General features: G+C 31.4%; 1 protein-coding gene across 3 annotated transcripts; it reads left to right on the plus strand.

Annotated features, from left to right (window-relative positions):
• The first annotated feature begins 1,680 nt into the window (after positions 1 to 1,680).
• LOC143073588 (baculoviral IAP repeat-containing protein 7-B-like) lies at positions 1,681 to 19,024 on the plus strand. 3 transcript variants are annotated; one of them, XR_012977534.1, is made up of 7 exons: positions 1,718 to 1,792; positions 5,813 to 6,408; positions 6,862 to 7,016; positions 9,693 to 9,714; positions 12,179 to 12,334; positions 13,240 to 15,936; positions 15,983 to 19,024. XR_012977534.1 is itself a non-coding variant. In XM_076249232.1 (6 exons), exons 2-6 carry the CDS (start codon positions 5,838 to 5,840, stop codon positions 13,431 to 13,433), a joined length of 1,098 nt encoding a protein of 365 aa, XP_076105347.1. In that variant the 5' UTR covers positions 1,681 to 1,743; positions 5,813 to 5,837; the 3' UTR covers positions 13,434 to 19,024. The 3 variants fall into 3 exon arrangements, 2 of the variants coding, with proteins under 2 accessions (XP_076105347.1, XP_076105346.1); XM_076249232.1 differs by having other exon boundaries at positions 1,681 to 1,743; positions 13,240 to 19,024; XM_076249231.1 differs by having other exon boundaries at positions 13,240 to 19,024.
• Positions 19,025 to 19,427: the final 403 nt, after the last annotated feature.

Below are 19,427 nucleotides of genomic sequence, written 5' to 3' on the forward strand. Positions count from 1 at the left end.
TAATTAGTTGTTTTCCTTTCTCTAAAAATTCTGGGCAGATTTTGGGCAGCAAAACATTTTTTACTATCCTTGACTTTTGACAAACATATATAATTTAAATTTGTAGATGTATCTTTTGGTGCACAGATGACATAAAGTATGTAAGCTATGTGTAAGATAGGTTGATCTCTATGGACAGCAAAACTGTTTTTACTATCTTGATGAAAAAACTGTTGAATTAGGTTATATGATGATTATAGTATAGATTATAGATAGGGCTATGACATGAATAGGATGATCTCTAGTGAATTGTTCTTAGCGGAAAGCCAAACTTTTTCTACTATTGTGTGATATTTAGTAACTGGTGTTGTGTCTATGTTGATAGTACAATGAAGTAATATTACAGAAGCTGAATTTGTCTGATGTACAGGAGTGGACAGCAAAACTGTTTTTACTATGCAAGTTTTCTGGACCAAATTCTGTTATTTATATTGTGCAAAAGTTAGTAGTATAAAACTATAATGATGAAGCTGTGTCAGAGAGATCTTAGTATGTTGTTGTATACAATGGGATGAGGTAGACAATATTTTATTTTCCTTATTTATAAGACTGTATCAGGTTCACTTGGATTGTATAGCAATTAGGCATCAATTAGCCTCCGGGTGCGGGAATTTCTCGCTACATTGAAGACCTGTTGGTGACCCTCTGCTGTTGTTTTTTTATTTGGTCGGGTTGTTGTCTCTTTGACACATTCCTCATTTCCATTCTCAATTTTATCAAAACAGTTTTTACTACTTTTACTAAAAGTTATTCCTTTTTTTTTAATTTCAGAATATCTTGGATTGAGTAATATTAGTTGGAGTTAAAGCTGCACCCTGAACTTATTGATTGTATTGATGTTAATTCAGTTTGACAATAGGAAAATCTGTATGAGCAGCAAACTGACACTGTGTTTTTACAACTCAGTTTTCAGATTTTTAGTTTTTGGACTTTCTGTGCCTATGGAGATGCTTTTTTGATTTAGTGAAACAGTCAAACACCATCTGTCTGCCAATGCGTTGATACCAGAGTTTCTCAAGCAATGGGTTGGGGTGTTCACCATCCACGTAAACGTGCTTGAAGTTGTAATGGTTAAGAGCCTTTGCTCTTTGTCCCTTGTGTCCTTTGGTTGGGCGGGTTAAGTCCAATGAGAATCGCGGTGATCTGGCGTTATCTGAGCCTGAGGTATTAAGCTGACGGATTACACTGTTTATAGAATCAATTTGTTTTGAAAGTTTGAATGATGTCGTCTTCATAAAAAGAATGTGGTTCAGGGTGTTTTTACAGTGGCGGATCCAGAAATTTTCATAAGTGGGGGCCCACTGTCTGACCTAAGAGGAGGCCAGCTCCAGTCACGCTTCAGTGATTCCCTATATAAGCAACCAAATTTTTTCCCAAAAAGGGGGGCCCAGCCCTGCCCCCCCTCTAAATCCGCCTCTGATTTTTGTGAAGCGTTGTATTCCACTAATGAGTAATGAGGGATTTCGAGCAAAGTAACTCTTTAAGTGTTTTTCGTGTTTTTCTTTCTGGACACTTTTATGGCTAAAATGATATCCTCAAGTTTGTCTTTTATGTATTTGATTTATATAATTTTATCACAAAATAGTGTATTTGTCGCTTCTCGTCGCTTTTTGACGTTTCGTGTCGCTAATTAGTGAGACCGTTATGGTCCGAATGTGTTATAGGCCGAGTTTGTACTCTGTAATCCGGTATGCACTAAACAAGGTAAACGAAACTGTAAATAGCGGTTTACAAACACTGTAAATTTAACTAGGTAAACTGATTATAACTGTTAACCGTACGCTGCAGTTCTTATAAGGACTCTTTTCGAAAATCTTGATATCTGTAATTTGTTAATGGACTGGGGTTACTGAAAATTGCATTCTTAGCCTATCCCATTTTAAAGGGCACTTATTTTAGTTTGTTTCCGTCCATTGGAAGTTCGATTATTTATAGTATGGTTATCCATATAGATAGTCTATCTTTTCTTTGATAAAAGCAAGTGCTTGTGCTTTCAAACAAAAAAGTTATGTTAGGAATTTTTGACAGATCTGAGTCACTGACCTGTAACAGCCTATATCATGTGACAGTTGTTTATATATAGAAAAAATATGAATTGAATTTGACCAGCCGAGCAAATATTAACCTGAAATTAGTTTTTTATGTTCGAAGTCTTGATTGTAGAGAGATTGTTAAATGATCAATCGTTGCTAACGTTTATACTGTCATCTCCAGCAGCCGCCCAATGTCATAGCATTGTCTCCAAAAAGGCTGCCTAATGACTAATACCATCCAAGAAATTCTATAACAACACACATATTTCGATCAGTTTTTGACAGATTTAGGCCTATTTAATAACCAAACGCAATGTCAGAAAAAAAAGTTTGGCAAATATAAACGCACGGAGGAAGCCATAATACTCTTTTGAACAATTAATACATTTATTATATAGTGTCCAAACTGAAATTTGTTTGAATATAATTTAGAAGCGGTCAAATATTGAAGCAGCAAAGTTGAAAAGAGCGATGAAGATAGGGGTCATAGCGTTAATATGGTTTTAAATAAATGCTCAAACATCAAATCTCAAATAGACGCTTTAGTAAACTCCATCAAATTGCTTAAAAAGCAGTTAAGTGAAAATAATTTAGACAAAACAAATGTTAAAAAGTTGTGCGCTTTGAAAGAGGACATAACCGTTCAATGAAAAATAATCTGATCTTCACTTGTCTCGGATTCGAAAGAGATGAGGCTACCGAACTTAAGGTCTGTGACTTCATCTGTAAAGAACTCGGAATAAGTGACCCCATCCAATTTGGAAATTTACACATATTTGGCAAGAGGGATAGAACCAGACATCGGCCGATTGTAGCAAGATTTATTGCCAGGCGAGATCTTGAATTGGTGCTAAAAAAACTCATATCGGCTCAAGAGAATGAGTTATGGAATTAAAGAGCAATTCCCAGAAGAAATCAAAGATGGAGTCTTCTATAAATTAAAAAAAAAAAAAAGCTGCCTGCCTGGTCTGTTTGAAAAGGGTAGACCCGGACCTTTTATTTAAATGTGGCCTTAGACATTGTTAGATGCTTTTAATGAAATTGAATCAGAGTATCTACAGTTAGAACACAATAACCTTTAGGATTTCCAGAAAAAAAATCTGCAAAAAACTTTTAAAATAACATCTTAATTGCCTATAAATTACCCAATCAATATCCAGGGAAAAAAATGAGCATGATATAAATAAAAGTTTCCAGGAAAATATCCTCTGTGAATAAATATTTACAGACAACATCAACTACCTTTGATTGATTGATTGTTGGTTGCTTAATGTCCAGTGGCAAATATTTCATGCATGTTCAAAATATTTCATGCAAATATTTCATGCATGTTCAAAACTTCCTTCGAAAATTTCAGATAGATAATATTTCTCACATAATGTTTATAAGTAATAATATGAGTTAAAAAAAAGCTTGTTAGAGATTTAAGTCCAAATAATTATGATGTCTGGCATTGTTTTCAACAAATATTCAATTTATAGATGAATGATCGCATCAAAGGTATTAACCTTTCTACTTAAAAAAGTTAAAGAAGCAAAAGGTTATTTTGTTGAACTTTACCTGTAATTTGATAAAATCTAAACCTGTATGTTTAAAGTTAAATGGTAAAACCACAAAATCACAGAATTTCTTCTTAAATGAGTGATTTATAAAATATCTATTCTGGTAATTCCCCTGACTGTTTATGTATGTATCATGAAATTTTAGATCTTTCAGTATTAATTTCCTGTCTATTGATCTACCTAATTCTTTTTATAATTACCCAATAACCCAAAATTCACCGGATAAACCTATAATGAATAAAAGATCTGTTTCAACGTGGTAAACTTCTTAACGTTCAGGCCATTTGAAAAGGATAAGAACTATATCTACCTGCACATTTTAAGAAAAATCTATGTATCTGAAATTGGATATTAGATGATTTTAACACAAATGTAAGAACATTTTTGCCGATCTTATATACATGTATGTGCTTTCTATATAAATGTTCACCTGTTTTGGAAGAATTCAATCAGTAATATTTATGTTAAAACAAACATGTTAAAAGAGGTAAATGCATTATATTTTAAATTTTCAATTATAGTTCATCTAACCAAAGGTGTATGCCAAATTCAACCATTTATTAAATATCAGATTTCAAATCACCATGCTTTACGGTATGAGAGAGTTTCAGATTGATGGCACATCAACTTCCAGTTAACAAATATTTATAAACATGACATATTATTCTAAATTTCTAACACATATATAGATATTGGACTTTGGTCATTTATGATATTTATGTTGCATTTTTCTACAGATCTATATATGAATAAGAGCTTCCTGAAATTTCAATCAGGATTCATGTGAACTTGCTTAACTGTAAGGCCAAAAATAAAATATTGTTTGTTTCCCCTCACCCGACCGACTCGGTAAAATCACCACGACCCGAATATTTTTTTTGCTATGTGTTATTGGTGATATCTTTCCGATGCTGTAGTCAACGAGCATTTTAAAGGTATTTTTGCATTGAAACGTCTACATGATTTGAAATCAAGGAAAACAAACAAAATGCTTTGCCACACGATTTGTTTGTGTGCAATGGTGATCTTTTTTGAAAATAAAAAAAAATGAAGCATCTTTCAACCCGCTGAGTGCATCTTGATTTGCTTTGTGTCTTACCTCTGTTCCTGTTTAAAGGATAAAATCTTAAAGACTTTGAGTAAAAATGGTCTGACTCGTGCTTTAAAATCTATCTACTTTGTCTTTGAACAGGTTGGGCACAAGTCAGAAAATGTGGGATAGTCATGTTTTCCCTGCTTTCAGGGAACGTCCCTGTTTTCTGGTGTAAAAAAAAAACAATTTATGGCATGAAAATTACAAAAGGGCACTTTTTAACGTTATAACTGCATCAGTAGAATTCGTAAATACTTATTAAAAGTATTTTAGGAAATACAAAACATGAATATAAAGTGAAGCCTTGTTTCTTCTAGAACTTGAAAAAACATACAAATCTTTGTTAAGGAATCAATTGACCAAGCTGCATGATCCAGGTGTAACTGAACATAACTGAATTATGTTCACTTCTATTGAACATTTTTATTCATTGAATTTTAATTCCCAAGTGATTAACATACATGTATCTTTTTGTCATCTCATAATTGATGATCAAGGTATGAATTGGTGAACAAAGGAATTGTTTTGTTGTGAGTTATGCATCAAATTAGACTTGAAATAAGCTTGATTTTTTAACTAAAAAAACACTTGCTATCATTAAGCATTGTTATCACAAGTAGAATGTACGCTTTTGTAGATTTCATTACATTAAATGAATAGAAAAAAAAAGAAGGTCCATGTATACTGTCAGTATACATGGTCCATGTATACTGTCAGTATACTTGGACCTTCTTTTTTTAACTGTTTTTTTTAACACTGGTCAGAGAACTGTGGTGTACAGTAGAATTAGAATACAGGGAATACCCCACTTTTCTTGACTTGAGCCTTACCTGTTGAATTTTGTACAAATTCAATATAGAAAACCATATCAAGGATAAAATAAAATAATTTGCCTACCTACCTACCCATACCCTAACAACCTCAGTCGGGAGAGGGGAAACAAAGATATTTTTAATGTTGGCCTAATGTGTTTTAATAATTTTTTTCAACTTCATGTTTTCCTAATACTTAAAGTGATGGTTTCATTAGTAAGTGCATGGTCATTGGGTAGTTACTAATCTAAGATTCCCTTATTTTAATTTCAGGTTAAGATAATGTAGAGTTTTAAAGATGGATTATATACCAGAAAGCCCATATGAGCGTATGCGACCTTTGAGAGAGGACTTCAATTTACGACTCAATACATTTTCTAACTTTCCTCGTAACAGCCCTGTTAAACCTCTTGACCTTGTTAGGGACTATTTCTATTACATTGGAATAGAAGACAAATGTCAGTGTACACATTGTGGAGGTGTACTTGGTGGATGGATGCCTGGTGATGACGTTCATAGGGAACACAGAAAACATTTTCCTGACTGTCCTTATATGCAACAGTGCTTACAAACTCCGCATCCAATAATTTCTTTACAACCGTTAAATCAAAGTGATGTTTCACAGGAATATAATTCTGGACAAAGTCATGGACATAATTTTGGACATCAGCATCAGTCAAGTTCTGGTGCTCCAGTTGCAATGGAAACCACAGTTTCACAAGAAACCCCTGCTGATAAGCCAGGTGTTACAAGACCTAAGTATAGAGAATATTCATTAGAGCAGACAAGATTATCTTCATATACTGGCTGGCCATCACAAATGAAGCAAAAACCAGAAAATCTTTCCAAAGCTGGATTCTTTTATTTGGGTAATTACATATAGATGGACATGCTTTTACTTGCACAAGAAGGGTTGGCAAAAACTAGGTATTTTAAGTGTTACCCAGCTCAGTGTGAAATACTGGGGACACCTGGGTTTTATGTGTTATACTGAGCAATATTAGATATACATGTTTATGAAATGCTAGTTTGATTCTTCAAGTTCAGTTATTAACAAATGTAATATATATACAAACAAGATAAAATTATTTAAACATTTAGTTATTGGTTGATTTATTTCAATAATTTTGAGATAATAGGCCCTAGGTTGGTGACAAATACTATTACATAACCTTGTACATATAGTAAAATCAATCATATAAACCAAATAATAACTGTAAAGTTTTTTTCCTTTTCATAGGCAAAGACAATAAAATTAAAAAATATCTTTTGCAACTACATTACTAATGATTATTTATTTTACATTATATTTGCTACTATAGGCCAAGGAGATAAGGTGAAATGTTTTTTTTGTGGAGGTATATTATGGGACTGGGATCCTACCGATGAACCGTACACAGAACACGCCAAGTGGTTCCCCAAGTGTCCATGGCTGTCACTCAGTAAAGGTGATGCTTTTGTAGACAGAGTTCAAAAGGTCAGTTAATAACATAAACATATGCCAAGTGGTTCCCTAAGTGTCCATGGCTTTCAATCAGTAAAGGGGATGCTTTTGTAGACAGAGTTCAAAAGGTCATTTATAGTAATAAAATAAGTAATTTAAAAAATATGCACATTTGTTTACAGTCAGCAATAAAATTACTCCAGCTAGCTACATTTACTAGTTCGGAGATTGATATCCCGAATTTTTCTCATAATTGGTAGTACAAATGATATTTAACTAGTCTGGGGCATCAGACTAATGGCTAATAGAACAGACTTGGTGTTTTTTTTAGATAAAGATTGCATGAATTGCAATCAAAACCTTATGGGACTGACTTGATATCCAAATCTTCCAAGGCTTATCACTACCTTTTCGATACACAAAATATAGTGCATTGATTATAATATTCGATACATCCTATTCATAAACATTTCCAGAAATTTATAGTGTAATATATTCAAAGCACAAAATGATGTTACAATGGTCAAGCAAATTAAATAACTTTTGCAAGGTGCGGGAATCTGATTATATCTGTTCTAAAAATATAAATTATGTCATTGTTAAATTAATCTTTAAAAATTGAAGTTATCTTCCTTTGGCCTAAGAATTGCTGTCAAATCAACTACAACATTGTACTTCCCACTGTTAAATTGAAGCAATCTTTACTCTCAGTGCTTACAAGCACTTTGATTTAGTTGCTATCTTTTGTTTTTGCCATGTCCATTATTGCAAAAATTAACTTTTGGGGTCCCATTGAAATTAACTATATGTACATGTAGGTTGTGGAACCCCTAAAGTAAAAGAAAGCACTCTTTAGGGGTCTCAAATTTATTATCACAAATAATAAAGAAAAGTGCAGTTAAGGGGGCTCGCGGGTCTAAATATTTTTTTTTAATTTAATATAGGATTTCTCTATATTTTTCTATAAATGAACTTTATCTCATACTTAAGGTTTATGTACCCTTCTGTAGCCATTTTTGTACGAATTTTTCAAACCTCAATTGTATCAAAACTAAAGATATAATACATAATAGAGATAGGCCATTTAGTACATGTTCCAAGGGGAAACTTGATGCAAAGCATTATTTTTTACTATTTCATTGCATTTGATAGAAAAAGAGGACTTTGTGGCAAATAAATCAAGATTTTTATAGAAAATCCACAGCCTTTAATACAGAGATTTTTGTTATAAAATTTGAAACATAAATTACTCACTTGATTTTCTATGATGTGCTAGTGTTTATTTTTTACAAAAAGTTCTAAGTAACCTGTAAATTTCAAAACACCTCGTGCTGTGTCACTAAAGTAGAGCGCACCCTAAAAGGTGTACTTGATTTTGGTCATATTTATACTTGTCTTAACCAATAACTACATTTATAAACTTGTTTTAAGGAAAACAATGCTAGCACTGCATGCAATAATCCTATATCTATCAGTCATCAAATTGCCAAATATCAGAGTACAAGGATAAAGGCTGTGGATTTTCTATAAAAATCTTGATTTATTTGCCACAAAGTCCTCTTTTTCTATTAAATGCAATGGAACAGTAAAAAATAATGCTTTGCATCAAGTTTCCCCTTGGAATATGTACAAAATGGCCTATCTCTATTATTCATAATATCTGTAGTTTTGATACAATTGAAGTTTGAAAAGTTCGTACAAAAATGGCTACAGAAGGGTACATAAACCTTAATAGAAAAATTAAAATAAAAAATGGGGTCACCGTTCATTTACGCTCACAATCTGCTTTCGAAAGAAGCATACATTTTTGTTCATGTCCTTTTTAATGTTGAACTAATAGGAGAAATAGCGGTAATATCGAAATAAAAAAAGAACTAAATTACAGAAATTGCTTTATTTTTACAATTATTTAGTTTATGTACAGCTTATTCGAAAACAAGAATAAAAAATATAGGTCACCGATGAGTTAAAAAAGATATTTCAATATTAATGCCAAAAAATGGCATTTTTGCACCAAAGGGAGATAATTTGGAGCTTTTTCAAGGATATCTACATTTTAATAGTCACCTGGGGCCAACACGAATTGATTTTTTGGAATGAATTTTGTATCATATGATAAAGTAACTACTAAAGGTAATGATTAAAATTTTTAATGAAAAATAAATGTTTAATTTTTTGCAGAAAATCTATACCCGCGAGCCTCCTTAACTTATTTTATTATACATGCTATATAAATAAGTACATGTAATTCATTTTACTATATGTAAGTGATTTATCAAACCCATTACTTCTCATAAACTGTAACTTCAGAAATTATTGTGAAAAATGCGACAGAGTTATAATCGCTATAATTTAAACTCTCTTATTAATTTATTAATTTATTTTATAGGAATTAAACAGGATTTTCTCAATATCGCAAAAATGAAAATCACATTTTAGTCTTAAAAGACTGTACATATTGTGACAAGTAATCTGAATCCCTGTAACATGTTATATATACTACTACAGTTGTACATACATTTATAAAGTTTTTGTTAAATACATGTATCATTAATTTGTATCATAATTATATGTTCATTGCTTTAAACACTTTTAATACAACCAAAAGAAGAAAGTTGATATAAACACACATTTAATCTTAGTGGCAGCAAAATTATTAAAAACATGTTACTGAGATTACATACATTGTATTATGATGTTTCTTTACAGGACTTGATGACAATGAATATAGGTATGTTCACTAAATATGTATTTAAGTAAAAATATTTTGATGTTACTTGAAATTAATTACTGCTTTGAAGCCTTGTTGATTGTTTTATGTTTTATGGTTCTTTTAAAGAATATTTTGCCCACATATGTACATCAGTTAGATTTTTATAAAGTTGACATTTTCAACGTTTACTGTTAATAATTCATTTGCAGTATTCCCAAATGGACTTTTTTAGATGCATTGTGAATGAAGTTATTTTCAAAAGCTTTGGCTATCATATGATTAATCAATTGAAAATTTTGCAAAAACTTTCGCAAAAATTATTCAGTGATTTATTTATTTATATTCTGTGGGGAGTTTTCAAAACTATCCATTTTATGACTACATTCTGAAGAAAATCTGATTAGTCCAGTATTATTTTTGTGTTCTATACCCAGCTATACTCTCGCATTTATAATACTGGAGTACTGGATGATATATCCCTTGTTTATAGTGATCAGTTGTATCCATTTGTTAATTTAAATGTTAAATGTTAAATATCACTGTATTTTTCAGTGGAGTGGTAAGGAAAGCTTATCAATTTTTTAACCTTTATAAGAGAGAATATAAATTATCAGAAGAAAAGGGGTAGGGATCTTTACCCTTGGCTAGCAAAGATGCTCTAAATGTAATAATACTAAATTTGATCTTAAATTCACTGACCTAAAGGTCTAGTATAAAATATTTTCTATTGGCATATGTCAAAATTTACCTCATCTGTGCATAAGTCGACCCTTGCTATATATGATTTCCAAAAAAACACTTAAAATTGGTAAGTTTTTTCTAGGGGAATAACTAGTATGAAAAATTACTGATGATTTTGAGTATGGTAACTGTAAGATAAGTAAATAGTAGATTTTGTCCTGCTGATTATTTTTCCTGTATAGTTTCTCTATATTAAGATAAAGAGATGAGGTATGATTGCAAATGAGAGGATAATCCTCCAAAGTTCAAATTAAGTGGATGAAAGTAATTATATGCAACTTTACAGTTTTCAACAATGAGAAACACTTATCCTATAAGGCCAATTAAAATTAATTGCTAGATTTTCATCCCCGCCCGCCCCTCTGAAATCGTCCCGCCCCGATTTTTTTTATTTAACAAAAATACGATTTCCGGATTTTGTTCATGTCCGTTACCGGGAACCATCGATAATTTCGTTTCATTCAAAACTTCCTGTTTCAAATTTCGTTTTTGTATTTCTTCGAGTAATCAAACGAAAATGATTAAGTCGACATATTCTGTTGCTCTATGATGACAACATCATCTTCCGAGAATAGTGATTGATAACGAGAAGAGCATGAAATATTCGTGTTACGCTGAAACGCAAACTGCGGTAGTCACAAGTGAATCGAAAACCGTGTTTTTTTCTTTATTTATACAATGACTTTGTGTCAGGAAATGTGGACTGTGAATGATATCCAAAGCGCAAGAATCGTAGAACAAATTGGTAAAAAACATGACTGGATTAAACAAATTGACACAAGCACGAACTTATTTGATTTATGACCGTACAGTATATTGAAAAAAAAAAGTTGACAAACACGCATTTTAATTATAACAAGCCCTTGGCTGTTGTTATTTTGTTGACCAACAGCAAACACCCTCTGTAACTGTCCCAATACCTTCAATTTAGTCATTAAACAACAACTACTTTTTGGTTAAGTTCATGTTTTACATCATAATTACTTTCAACACTGAGTTTACATTTTATTCTGTACTCACAATACAGTTTGTACTTGTGTTGCATACAATTGTACCAATACATTTTATTGATTTTATGGGGACTACAAACCATTGCTTAGAAAGCAAAATAAATTTGGTGTAGGTATAGTCCAACTGAAGAGAGCATTTCTCTTCTTTTTGATGTATACTATAAATAGGTTTCTAAAGCGGCAATTACATGTATAACAGTGGTTGCCAATCAGGGATTTTTATTTAAGAGTTTAAAAATAGTGTAGAATTCCTTATACTAGTGAGTTATACAGCATGTATATACATTATACAAGCTTGTTTTCCACTAGCATATACCCCAAGGCATGAAGAACTCGTGACGAGGGTATCATATGAAATAAAATTTAAAAAATAAAATCCTTCCACCCGCCCCATTTTTTTCAAAAATTTGGATGAAAATCTACTAATTAATTTTAGTTGGCCTAAGCGACTATAACAGGCCAAGACATAAAAAAAATGAAACAATTCAATTGATAAAGCTAATGGCTATAGTTGCAGCCAAGATAAAACTCACCAAAATGGTTTAAATTCTTCCTTTTGTCAACTCCCCTCATGGCAGAAATCCCCGAAAAATCTTGAAGATTAACAGGTCTGCTGTTGGAAGCTTTATGAATTATGGACAGGTTGGTATAAGATATTATAAAAATAAGCACAAATGAATGTGAAAGTTATGTACATTTATAAACTTCCGAGATTATTATTCTATTTATAGCTGAATCTACAGAACAGACAGCTGCTAAGACTGTAGAAGAAACGCAACCCAAAGAAATCCCTGAAGATTCACAACCAAGTACATCTGCACAGGCTGCTGTTAATCCTGACAAGAAATTTACTCCTCAACAACACCTTAATGAAAAAGAACAACTAAGTATGTATGCAGTTATTATTATATAGAATACATTTTTCCTTATCACTGAGTAAATTCAGTTTTTATAACATGTCCTGTCCAAAAGAAAAAAAGTTAAGGTATGATGAATGCATCTATTAGAATCTTCTTCAATATTAAATACATTGCCAACATGATGCAAACAACAAACCATTCTAAATGATAAATATTACAATATGGAGATGTGGAGATGTGGTATGATTGCCAATGAGACAACTTTCCACCAGAGTTCAAATGAATTAGATGTTAGCAGTTATAGGCAACCATACAACCTTCAACAATGAGAAAACCCATACCATTTTATCAACAGGCCCTTACATAAAAAATATGAAATAATTCATTTGAGAAAACTAACAGCCAAATTTGATAACAAACATTAACCAAAGACAACCACTGAAATACAGGCTCCTGACTGTGGACAGGCACATAAAGAATGTAGCAAATTAAACATATTTGAAGATGCCAGATATGATTGTTTAAACATCAGCAGTAAATCCTTCCTTTCTATAAAAGTTTGTACTCTTGATAATGTAAATTCAGATAATAAGGGGGGGGTTATTGCTGGAAAATTGCTACAGGATAGGTTTTGCCAAAAGAATTAATTCTTGTATTTAAATTTTTATCGCATTCTTTGTATGCAGCTTCCTAATGCATTGTATGATCCCACAATAACATAGGCTTACAAAAATTGATGAATTTACAGAGTATTATTTTGATATTAAAGTCAACACATATTCCTGGCAAACTCACTTTTGTGCAGCTGCATTAAAACAGTGTCAGTCAAACTCATTCATAGTTGACACTCCAAACTTGTCTTCCTTAGTGAAATTTTGTGATAAACTGTGTAAATTGATGAACTCAATCTATTATTGTGTCTTTACTTATAGATGTAACAGACATTATTGCAGAAAACAGAAGAATAAAGGAAGAAAAACAGTGTAAAATATGTATGGACGAAGATGTTAGTGTAGTTTTCTTTCCTTGTGGACATTTGTCGTGCTGTCCTAAATGTGCTGTAGCATTAGACAAATGTCCAATATGTAGAAAAGATATTGAAAAACAAGTGAAAATCTATTGGTAATAAGGTTTTGCAGGGTTGCGTTTAATATCGTAGCAGCTACATAGGGCTACATAGATTTTTAACTACTGAATGTGTAGCTAGCTTAGCTTCTATCTAGACCTATTTAACAGCTAGGCTAGCTACACGTTCAGTAGTCAAAGATCTATGTAGCCTTATGTAGATCGATGTAGCTGCTAGGATATTGAACGCAACCCTGGTAAAGAAAACTATTTAAATGTGAAAATCTGCGATATTTCTAAATTTAAACAATTTAAATATCTTATTAGGTTCAAAGTCTGACTACTGTTTAGAAAGAGGCAGTTGATACAAAGGGGATATTAACAAAAGTAAAAATTCAAAAAGAAACTGACAATGCAATGGCAAAAATTGAATTCATGGAAAAGTACAAACAAGTACACAATTCACAACATAAAAACTAAGGACTTAGAAAAAACACCAACCCTACCAAAAACTATGGTTATTTGGTTGTTCAGTTCTCTTGAAGGGTAACCAGATGCTGCCTGACTATTTGGTTATGTCATAATCCAGAACAAAAGACAGGATTGAGGTAATGCCAATTGGAACATATAAATGACCATCTGTAACACAGATAGTCAATAAAGGTCAACCAACTTATGATGGCGTCAACTCAGCCACTTGAAACATTTGGTTCAATAGCCCCCTTTTAAGCAGCAACTTTCTTTCAAGGTAATAAGCAGGAGTTTGTGTAAATCACATTAATTGGAAAACTCCATATGCAGACCCTTCTAAAATCTTGCTAAATAGAAATGGAAAGTTTACAATTTGGAAGCTGAAATTATATCTTTTGTTGTAAAGTTTTTTTTCACAACTTACCCTTTAGATGTAAATCAAGATATGAGGCAGAATTAATTGTATCTGCTGTATCATTATTTGAAATGCAATGGGATAGATGCATTCATTATTGTCACCAAATTTGATTTACAATAAGCAGTAGAACAAAAAGGACTTTGCAACGCACAGCATGATAAAACCAAATCGCATGGAGATAGGAAAGATAATAAAGTGTGAAATAAAGGTATGTGTAGATGAAATTATTGTGCTTGTCTAAAACTAAGAACGGAAGTTAAAAGCATTTCTCAGATTTAAAAAAGTTGGTTTTTAACAAGATTTCAAAAAAGCATTTAGTGAGTACAAAATAAGAAATAACAGTATTGTCAGCAGATTTATTTTTAACTTACTCCAGAAATTTTTTTTGATGTTATATGTTTTAATATACCTTGCAATTATACAATAGAATGCCAAGGGAAACACATTTGTTATCCAAATTATTTGATCCTGAAAATTACGTTACCTATTTGTTTTAAAATGAGAAGATAGATAATTATTTAACTGAGTATCTTTTGTAAGACTATGTTTAAAATGGTTTTTTTTTATTGATTTTTTTTGTTTATTCACAAGTACTGAATTTATTCACCAGCTGTTAGTCTGAATGTAAAGCATTTAGCTCATTGGTCAAAAATGTTTTTAACAGTTTTAATGTATCAAAAGTATTGTAAGTCAAATATCTTCTGAGAAAACTCATTACAAGCCCTTCTACATTGTCAATGTTATATATAGGAAAGAAGTTTCTTGTTATCATGCTGTCTTGTTATATTATTCTTGTTATAGAAATATCAGGTTTTCATGCTCATTGTATGTATATTTAGTTATTTATATTATCACATAGACATTGTACATAATGTTCATATGAATGTAAACAAAGAAACAAAATGCAAATGTTTACCAAAAAAGGGAAAATATTTTATTGCAACAGAAAACAGCATTGCTGTTGTTGTGATGAAAAGCTACTGACTTTTGCAATTATTATTCTTATTTTACTAAGTAGTATTTCAGGATATTTGTATTTATTTGCACTCTATAGGAAAGCATTCATTCAATCAATTGTGAAACCTGATTTGATAAGCTATATATATAATCATAGTACTTTTTGCACTAACTTTCCTTCAATACTAATTTTATATGTAAACCAGACAAGCATTTCATATAATTATGACCACTAGGTAATATAGGTAATGGGTTAGCATGGTTCTGTGGTCAGTTCACACAAAACTGGTTGTTAATGGATGGGACAGGTTGGTGAAGCCCCTTCAAGCAGATCTATAGGGTTCACCTCACAAATGGTTGAGGGTTTAGCAAATTTTGATTTGATAAATTAAATCGTTCCTGACAGTTCAACTGTTCTCCTTTTTTATTGTGTGTAATGGTAGGCTGAACATATACCTCAATATACAGACCAGACTGTTTGATAAACTAAATAATAAGTATTTCTATTAAGTTCACACTTTACTCTAGTTCTGGTGATTTTGCTTTTTAAAGAACCTCGATTGCTTGAAAGCTACACCCCTTAACATTCAGGGAAATAAATGACTAACTTGAAGCAAACATGAAAAAGATATATTAAGTAGGCCTTTACATATCTTATAAGTTAAAAGTTGATAAGTTGGCTTTGGAGCTGGTTGGAAGCTTGTTGAATTGGCTTGAGGTGACAGCCTAAACAAATATAGCTACCTAACACCACTCTACTTGAGGTGACAGCCTAAACAAATATAGCTACCTAACACCACTCTACTTGCTGATGGCAAATAACAAAGTAAACAAGAGATTCTCAGTGTAAGTATATATACCCACTCATAAAGTTAGAAAAAAGCTGACTCCCAAGCAGATCAGAAATTGTCCAAGCGTTTGTTATCGTAAAATGAGCAAATGATTGAAATATTTAATTTATTTTAAACCTTTTAATGGTTTGGGCAATTATTAGTAAAAAGTAACATTATCTTGGATGGAAAAGATCATTAATGTGACAATTTTCTTATATTTTGCCAAATAAGGATACAAGCAAAAATTCAGTAATAAAATATGTATGGATTCACCATAAATCCCTGTCCCAAGTTTAATGGGAGAAACTTTAAGAGGGCCTATCGTATTATGATACAGCTGTTGTTGTTTTGGTCTTCAACTCATTTGGTACTTTTAAAAGAAAAATAACGGAAAATAGTGAACTTGATCGAAAATTCAACACAGAATGTCCCTTGTCAAATGGCAAAATGAAAAAATCAAAAGCATCAAATGAGTGGGGGAGAAATTGACATATATCTTATGTTTGACAGTCGTATAAATCATTCAGGTGATTCACAAAAATAAAGATGGTTGTGCACCCTGCTGTTATATTCTGTGTTTGTAAAGGTCAATAAATTTTACTATTTATGTCATATCAGAATGCATGATGTGTTGTTATATGATAAGGTAGTGATTCTTATTCCAGACATGTTTAATTTATTTATATCATTTACAAAACCTTTGTCATCACTGAACTAAATCATCATGCTTTATTCAACCTTTTGATGAGTGGCATAAAGTATTAAGAAATCAATTAAGACATGTGATATTCAGAAAAAAAACTTTCATTACACCCTTATAACAATTGTCTTAAAAAAGCCTACATGAGATATTACTTCTACAGCAAGATTATTGGTGCATCTGATGGTCAATTTTTTTGAATGTCTATTTGTAATAAAAGATTTATGTATTACACAAAATATTCTACAATCATCAGCCTGGTATAGTGTTAATCTATTGACATATCATTTATTGTGTATTATAATATGTCTACACACTACTTTAAGTTGTATATATACATAATGTATTTATTGGTAGCATTTTAAGTTTAAATGTTGCACTGTTTATGAATATATGAAGTAGTTATTTAAGAAGAAATCAAACGGAGCAATACTCCAGATATGCTACGAAAAATATATTTTTGACACTGAATTTTATCATAAAAATATGGAACATTCAATTTAATTTTAAGCAAGTAAAATATCAGCCATTTGTGCTCTCAACACATATAATTTATATGACCAAAAGAATGATACAAAATATGGTCTTTAAAGTTGTAAATTAGGATATCCCAGTTTGATCTTTAATGATGGAATGGTATGATACAAAATATATATCCAGTTAAGACAACTGAATTGTTGAGATAGAAAGTCAGAATGTTTGCTTTTAATGTCATGGTCTAATGAAACGGTAACACAGTAAAGGATATCTCATAAGTTGTTTTCTTTTATTCAGAAAGTTACTGTATATAGACTTAAAAAGAATATAAATTACTAAAGTTATAAAAAAAAGATATAAAAGGCAGTAAAAGCAACTGTTAGGAATTACCAGTAAGCTTAAAAAAAAGTATTATTACACAGGAAATGTGAATGCATATAAATAAGGAATTGTGTTATGGGGTCCTAATTAACTTAGTAGTCTGTCTTCAGTGATGACTATCCTGTCAACTCTAAGGTTGTGACTTCGAACCCGGCTTCTGGCAATGCACCTTTGAGACTGATCTTAATTGACAAGGATTCACTTGTGGAAGGTCATTGGTTTTCTTAAGATACTATGGCTTCCTCAACTAATAAAAGCTGGCTGTCATGATATTGCGGATGTTTGTGGAAAGTGATCTACATCAACCAGAAAACAAGCAAACAAGCAAACCGATTAACAAAGGATATTTAAGAAAACATTTCATTAGTTATAACAACTGATTAAAAGCCAGTGCCATGTGCAATAATGAACCAGAATATTCAAAAATTTACAACTACTAAATTTCTTTTCTTTTTTAAAGTTGAGGGCTTTTAATCAATCAGTCTTGTTGGATATTTAAAAGCATAAAAATATAGTTTATATGTCAATTCACATAATTAACAGCGCCATGTGGTGGCTATGAAACATTATCTGATATAAGTTTATTATCAAGTTGTAGACAAAGTAACTTTTATACTTTGTTTTTATTCTAATTCATAATTTACTTAATACCATAGTTAATTGGAATATTTTCTAGTACCAGACTTTGATTTGATAGAAACAATTGAAATAAAATTGACTAGATAAAAGCAAAAAAAGTTAGAAACGAACAAACGGAGAAATTGGGTATTTTGTGAATAACAAACAAGAAAACCAAAAGACATACACTAGCCTAGGCGTCTTTTCAAAGTCTTCAACAATAGACAAATTTCAGTACAATAAATAAGCTTTAAATCCCACTACTGTGGATGAATTCTTATTCGTCGGATTCATATTTTCGTTGATTTCGTAAGTGAAGGTAAACAATGAAATCAAATCTTCAAACTGGAACTTATCTCTATAGGGATTGTTTGCAGAATTAGTCAAAACCACGGGGGAAAAAGTCGGGTTTGCGTGAAAGTATTGTCCTTCCTAAAACCACGAATATTGTTACCCATAATAATAAATAAATCCAGTAATCCAGAAAAGTTCTGAGTAAGTTTAACAGAGACAATCAAAGATTTGTGAACAACACACAATTGTATAACACATTAACGTTTTCAATTTTGCTTCACCATATGCACATCATGAATAATGAAACACATCAATGTTTTTTGTGTTAATAATGAGTTTTTATGTGATATTATTTTGTAATTATGTCATGCATGATCCTATATGATACATGTATGATTACACTTTTGTATTTTGTTTGTTATAGTACTTTGTTCGTATAGTTATTGTGAAATTGCTTATTTCGTTAATGTAATACAATTTTAAACAAATAGTTATCAAAGGTACCAGGCTTATAATTTAATACGCCAGATGTGCGTTTCGTCTACATAAAACTCATCAGTGACACTCAGATCAAAATAGTTATAAAGTTAAAAAAAAAAAGGACCTAAAATTCCCAAAAGTAGTGCCAAATACGGCTAAGGTTATCTATTCCTGGAATAAGAAATCCTTAGTATTCCTACTTTTGTAAACAGGAAATTTATAAAAGATGACCATATAATTGATATTAATGTCAAAACCGAAGTGTTGACTACTGGTCTGGTGATACCCTTGTGATATAAAACAGTTTAGAATATTTGTTTGTTTGTCAGAAGCACAATGCAGATGTTGCTGTACCCCTTAGTGTAGCAACTAAAGATTTTACACAATAGCCCATAAATCTGATATGAAATTAGATATGATTGCCAC

This window comes from Mytilus galloprovincialis, chromosome 4 (genome assembly GCF_965363235.1).
Source record: "Mytilus galloprovincialis chromosome 4, xbMytGall1.hap1.1, whole genome shotgun sequence".
In the NCBI taxonomy this organism is placed as follows: domain Eukaryota; kingdom Metazoa; phylum Mollusca; class Bivalvia; order Mytilida; family Mytilidae; genus Mytilus; species Mytilus galloprovincialis.